Raw genomic sequence first — 6,842 nt, 5'->3', positions numbered from 1 at the left:
ACTGATCAGTTTTCCCAGTAAGGCCTAGATTTTTTTATTTATTTATTTATTCATATTTAAATTTTTAATCTCTAGCCACCTGGTTTCTATCCTGCCATTTCCAAAAGCTACTTCAAAAATCTTTCAAAAAGCAAAAAAGGGGTTTAATTAGAAATTGTGATTTTTTTTTTTTTTTTTTTTTTGTTAATGGTTTTCAGGTATGGAGAGAATGCATTTTAGAGCGTTTAGATATTTACATTTATAAATTTGATTGTAAGCAGATAGCAGATAAAGTCTGCAGTTTAGGAAAATAATGTCTATTATTTTGCTGTAGTTTAGCAAAATAGACATTACATGAGATTCAACTTGATCTTATAGTACTTTGCTGATCATAAGCCTTTAGTGCTACATGCAAATGTATTGTAAATGCACACTGATCCCATCAACATTTGTTTTTTTTTTGTTTGTTTTTTTGGCTTTGTTTCTTTTGTTCCAGGGATGGAGAGCACCCTGCAGGAGGAGCGCAACTTGAAGCTCCAGGTGGAAGAAGAACTGCTGCAACTGAAGAAGGAGCACTCCATGCTAGACTGTGATCACAAGCAAGCAGAGCAAAAGCTGGAGGAGTTGCAGGCACAAAAGGAGAAACTTTCTGAAGAGGTAACTTTTCTGAGACGTAGAAATGCATGAGCTGTTCAAAGTCTGCCTGTGACAAGAGGAGATAAATGTAGAAAACATGCCTGTTCCTTTACACGAGAAGAGTGCATATCCATATCTTATTAAAAAGTCATTAAATGATAAATATAAGGAAATATTTTATTTGAAAAATGTTATGGCACTTTGAAGTTTGTCTGAAAATCCTGACATTATTTGAAAAATATGTTTTAAATGAAACTATTTTAGCCTATGATGAATTCAAATTGTATTAAGGAATTTATTGTGAATGTATTTGACGCATTTATTTATTATTAATACTTTTGCATCGATTTTTAAAATATATTCAGGGCACATTTTCCATCACATGACTTTTTGGTTGCTGTAGCTGATGGATTAAATAAATGTGTATAAAATAACCCTCACAGAGTCCCATTAGGGCGAAGTTTGGCCCATTTACTGACAACAAATGTTTTCAAATCAGTTGGATAAGAGCAGAATACAATTGAGCTTTTTCTTCTGCAGCTAAAGTTTCTCTCTATCTAACCGCCCCATTCTGTTTTCTTGTGCGTCCAGGTGATGGACCTCACCCTCCGCCTGGAGCAGGAGACCCGCAAGCGAAGCTTGAGCCAGTCCGATCTGAAAGCGCAGAAGCAGCAGGTGTCGGCGCTCGCCTCCTCCGAGAAACAGCTCAAACAGGAACTCAACCAACTGCTGGACATGAAGCAGAGCCTGGAGAAGCAGAACCAGGAGCTACACAGGTCAGGCTCAAAAGCATTTCAGAAGGAGCCCAATTTGCGACCGCGCTCAGTGCTGCAGCTTTGATGTCTGTCATGTTTTTTTTTGTTTTTTTTTGGCTGCTTCGGCTCTTGTGTTCAGCTTTGCCTCCGCCTGTGATTGACAGATTTTTGGTACCGTTTCAGGGAAAAGCAAGAGGCTGATGGCCAGCTGAAGGAACTGAAGGACCAGCTGGAGGCAGAGCAGTATTTCACAGTAACTCTCCTTTTCTAGTGCATCTGTCAAACAGTAGCGACAGCCGAATATTTTACAGTCGGCAACAGCATGAATGTTCAGCATAGTGGAAAAAAAGAAATCATAAATCTGCATCATTAAGCGCTAACGTGCGATGTAAAACTGCAACTTTTGTGCTTTTTTTTTTTCTCCCATAGACTCTTTACAAGACACAGATTCGTGAGCTGAAGGATGAATGCGAAGAGAAGAATAAGATGTATAAAGAGGCGCAGCAGCAGCTGTCAGAATACCAGGAGGAGAGGTAACTGTACCTGTCAAGATTCAACTGCTTTCAACATTCACATAATAATCCAGCTGTTCCAACAGAAAAAAAAAATATATATATATATATATATATCGTGATTCAGTAAGAAACACCGAGATGTCTGGAGAAAGGATTTAAAAAAGCAAACGGCAAACAACTTCAATCCTCTGTGAAAGTATCAGTCTTCATCAAACTCGGACACAAACCTCTGATCGAACCAAAGCAATATGTGTGAATTGGACATAAAATTATATAATCCGTCTTCCATTTGCATGATGGATTATTTTTCTTGCGTCTCTCTCTTTCTACCAAAACCTTGATGACGAAAGGCTTCAGTCTGGTGCACTGGTCTCAGCTAGCCCCCTTTTTGACAGACAATTTTGTTAGAAATGAAAGGGTGTTGACCCTTAAAAGGGTGTCCTTGCGTTATTATGCCATTACTATTATTGCTTGAAAATCATCTCAATTTAATAATATTAATGTTCTGGAACAATTTATCATCCTGCAATATTTTTATTGTGACAGGTCTACCACATTTGTGAATTTTACTCCAATTTAGCCTTTTTGCCAATTTTTTTTTAAAGTAGTTCCATTTTCCCTGAACTTCAGTTATTAGATCCTTTGTGTCAGTTTATCTCATAAAATTTCAATAAAACACATTGAAATATGCAGCAGCAATGTGACAAAATGTGAAAGAGTTCAGCTCTTATGGGATTTTTGTCTCAAAACTAGAAAGCTTTTATTATCTAACATTTGACAATGGAGCAGACTTCCCAGATTAGTGTCTTTGCTTCCCAATGAATTCGTCTCGCAGCCAAAAAAACAGAACATTATTTTATTTATTTTTTTTACGCCATCATGGATGTTTGGAGATGTCCCAAATGTGAAAAGTTTACTGTTTAAAGAAGCTGCTTCAGCATTCTTTCGAAGACCTGTCAATGACAAAAATGTCATTGATTAATTATGTTCCGACTCGCCACAGGCAGAGGATTTCTAACTGGCATAATGATGCCAGGGATTTAGTTCTGTTCAAAGATTTATCCAGCTTAATAAGGGTTCCACGTGTTTCTGCCCCCCGATCAGGGATTCTCTGGCAGCACAGCTGGAGAGCAGTCTGACCAAAGCGGATTCTGAACAACTGGCTCGCTCCATCGCCGAGGAGCAGTACTCGCTTCTGGAGAAGGAGAAGATCATGAAGGAGCTGGAGATCAAGGACATGCTGGCGAGACACAAACAGGAGCTGAGTGAGAAGGAGGCCACTATCGACTCGGTGAGAGACGCTCGCATGGCCTGGACTTTGGCAGTAAATAGTAGAATGATGTATTTGGTCTCGGCACTCGCAGACTTGGCCTTAAATGTAGTTTATTTATGTTTACCAAACTCTTCTGAGAATCATTCTTTGGTTTATATGTTATGCACAAATTCAACTTTAGATTTACCTGGTTGAATTTGTAAAAGGAGCTAATTAATTAATTTAAATAGTTTCACAAACACACTCCATTAACGAAAACGCTAACTACAACAGATTATTGGAGAATGTATACATTTTTTATTCATCACTTTTTGTTTTTATTCTGATACCATTAATCTCAACCTTATGGATCGGCAAGTTTTTTTTTTTTTTTTTTTTTTTTTTTTTAATGTTTTTTTTTGGAAAAGGTTTGGATATTTTTTTTTAAATTTTTTTTTTTTTTTTTTTTTTTCATTGAGTTAATATAAAGTCTGTTTACATTTTCGACGTAACACTCTGGTATCTGCAACTCTCGGATGAAAGAGACTTGAATCCTCTGACTAATGTTTGCATTCATGACTCACATTTCTTATTTACATGTAAAATATTCAGCTTAGTTTCAACTGCAAAGTGCTGACAGTCACACCAGTAACATAAAAAGCGATGGCATGAAAGAAAAAGATGCTAAATAGCTACACTTACACATTGTGTATGAAATGTCGGTCTATAGCCTGGCGCTTCAATCTAAAATCTGTACAATATGATCAGCAGCCAGCAAGCACCACCATGTCTCTGTCGCCGTCAATTTTTCTGCTTCCTGTAGGCTTCTGTTTTCGAATAACTTCTACAGATTAGTTGTCTGTGGCCAGAATCAGCTCACGTGTCCCCCGTCTTCTTTCTCAGCTGGAGGAGTCCAATCGAACTTTGACGGAGGACGTGGCCAACCTGGCCAATGAGAAAGAAGAGCTGAACAACCAGCTCAAAGACCTGCAGCAAGGTGAGACTCCCGTTGTGCTGATGAGCACCGGGCAGAATAAACGTCCACAAACGGACAATTTGAGCCGACAGGGTGTAAAAGCTGTCTTGGTCTACTTCAAACACCCCAACGTCTATTTCAAAGCTACAAATAACAAAACACTTTTTTCTACTTTTTGCACTGATTACAGTTTTACCTGTCAAACCAAATTTATGACAAGATGGAGGTTATATGGTAAAATAAAACAAAAACTCAAACACCTCAAAAATCCTTCAGACAATAAAAGAAATTACAACATTTCCTTTCAGTTGCTGAAAAGGTTATGGGTGCCACATTACATTTTTTTTTTTCTACAAAATCTATCAAAAGTTTCACCAATCTTAATATTTGAGAGAAAAAAAGCCAATTTATATTTAAGCATTCGACAGTTAATTATTCACTGACTTACTGAAAATATCCAGCAACCTTGCGTAGCCTTTTTGTTGTTGTTGTTTTTTTTTTAGACCAGTTTGCCCAGATAAAAATCATCCTATTTTGTCACCATCTGGTTTTCTTTTATGTGATTTAATATGTGTTGAAGAAAATATGTGTATAACTACTAAAATTACATGCACGTTTGCCTTTACAGAACTGCAAAAAGCCGAAGAGATGAAGAAAGAGCTGGAAAGTCTAAAAGTGACTTTTGAAAAACAAGTGCAGTCTGAAAGGACTCTGAAAATTCAGGTGTGTGTGGACCTACACGGATCTGAAAACCATATGCATATTTTCTCCCCTTTTCAAGTTAAAAACGGACAACCTCAATGTTATGCCATCTCTTGTTAAGAATAACTCGACTCTACGGGCTTGTATTGAACTCTGGGCATCTGCAAAGAAGCATAAAAATTCCCTTTCTCACAGCAGCATCGATTCCTGCAACCCTCCCCGCTTATTCCCCGGGTTTATATTTACCATATAAAAGAGCTTTGTTTTACTGCAGCTTGTTTTTTTTTTTTTTTTTTTTTTTTTTGCTCCCAGGCTGTGAACAAGCTGGCTGAGGTGATGCACCACAAGAAGGCGAAGGAGAAGGGGCGAGGGGGCGTCCGAGTTGTCGACTCCGAGATGCACAAGAAGGAGAAGGAGAACAGGAAGCTGCAGCTGGAGCTGAAAGCAGCGAGGGAGAAACTTGACGGCTACATCTTCAACCACCAGAAGGAGCTGGATGACATGCAGGCGGTCAGTGCACCCACGATGCCCAAAATACACCCAGAATATAAACTTGCTACCAGAAAACATCTGCTGCTCTGACACGTCAAACAGAGATGCATTTTCTTTTTACTGGTCAGATTGTTCTGCAGAGCAGGATGCAGACCGACGTTGCTTTATTTGCAAGGAAGGTAGAATGCAATGCGGACAAGAGAGGAATAAACTAGGTTTGAACCCATGATTGTCACAGATGAGTTCAGAAGTTTAAATCCACACATCATACTCGTGCTTGACTTATTAATTTTGGTCATGCGTCTCAGCAGTTATTTTCCAGGACAGATTTATAATAAAATATAAAGCTTGAGTGATTTTTTTTATTTTTTTTTCCGAAACCAGAAATGGATTCCCGTCTGAATTTATAGCAGGTTTTACAAAATGTAGTCATATAAGCTCAAATACATGCGCAAACTCCTGCATCTTACTAATAGACAATCATCTAAGTTTAAGTGGGAGTATACAAGTATATCTGATCCTGTGTCCATATGACATTTGAACCTGTGTAAATTAAAGAAAACCTTTTGCACCCAATTGTTAAAAAATTATGGTTACTTTTTTAATTTATCAGTTCATCCAAAAAAAAATGGCCAAAGTCGAGAGTAACTAAACCAAAATATTGTAGTATTCATGCCCATGATGAATCTACCGTGATGTGAAAAAGTTTATCAGACAAATTTAAATTCTGAGCCAACGATAGAGTAAATAAATAAAAAACTTTGTTTATACCACTATTTGTTTGTTCTGGATCAACTTAGCGTAAGGGGAAAAAAAAAAGATCTAAATTACGAGAAATCTGTAAGTCAACTTCACATGTACCCAAACTCAGCTTTGAGTGTTTGTGTGGACAGATGATGATCGAAGAGACCCACCTGCGCCAGGAGCTGCAGATGGCTCTGGACAGTAAAGACAGCGACATCGAGCGGCTTCGGTGTCAGATCACGTCCCTTAGCGTTCACTCTCTGGACTCCACCAGCATCAGCAGCATCAACGATTTGGAAATGGCAGACGGATTCCCAGGTAGGCTCCTCAAATTGAAATCGTCGCTACATATTTCCCGGTTTTAAACTGCATTGTTTAGCCCTTAGACAAACTTCTGCATGGATTCCTCCTCTTTTTTTTATTAGTTGCTTCCACTTCTTTCTCAATGTTTCTCCCCCCCCCCACCACATGCTTGCTTTCGTGCTCCTGTACAGTGAGCATTACTCACTCTCGCACCTCCGAGTCGATGTCCTTCACCTACCAGCGCACGCACAAATCTGTCCGCGTTGACACTCGGCCCAACCTTCACTCGGCCCGGGCTCTGTTTGACTCCGAGTCAGAGGATGAGGAAGACGACGATGAGCCTGAGGAGCATTGCCAGCGCCCTCTGGCTCTGACCTATCCGCAGTCCCGTGAGCCAGAAGCCGGAGGTGACCCTGCATGGCGTGGAAGACTGAACCCCGCAACCCTATTTTTTTTTTTTTTTTTTTTTTTTTTTAAATTTTTTTTTT

General features: G+C 38.9%; 1 protein-coding gene across 4 annotated transcripts in view; it reads left to right on the top strand.

Annotated features, from left to right (window-relative positions):
- Nucleotides 1-6,842, top strand: part of LOC106953737 (rho-associated protein kinase 2-like) — a 44,904-nt gene that overhangs the window by 26,126 nt on the left and 11,936 nt on the right. For 3 of the 4 annotated variants that reach the window (XR_001426249.1, XM_015042706.1, XM_015042707.1), the window contains exons 18-27: nt 476-636; nt 1,207-1,391; nt 1,554-1,623; nt 1,800-1,903; nt 2,990-3,176; nt 4,041-4,134; nt 4,742-4,836; nt 5,128-5,325; nt 6,201-6,369; nt 6,546-6,761. Coding sequence is in view for 3 of the 4 variants with exons in the window: in XM_015042706.1 (XP_014898192.1) it covers nt 476-636; nt 1,207-1,391; nt 1,554-1,623; nt 1,800-1,903; nt 2,990-3,176; nt 4,041-4,134; nt 4,742-4,836; nt 5,128-5,325; nt 6,201-6,369; nt 6,546-6,761 (1,479 nt within the window). In the remaining variant the exon portion in view is untranslated. The remainder of the gene's footprint in view (nt 1-475; nt 637-1,206; nt 1,392-1,553; nt 1,624-1,799; nt 1,904-2,989; nt 3,177-4,040; nt 4,135-4,741; nt 4,837-5,127; nt 5,326-6,200; nt 6,370-6,545; nt 6,762-6,842) is intronic. The other variant, XM_015042708.1, reaches the window with a different exon arrangement.

Source organism: Poecilia latipinna, unplaced genomic scaffold (assembly GCF_001443285.1).
Source record: "Poecilia latipinna isolate Pla-1442-1.1 unplaced genomic scaffold, P_latipinna-1.0 Scaffold599, whole genome shotgun sequence".
NCBI lineage: Eukaryota > Metazoa > Chordata > Actinopteri > Cyprinodontiformes > Poeciliidae > Poecilia > Poecilia latipinna.
This window is presented reverse-complemented; position numbering and strand designations above follow the sequence as displayed.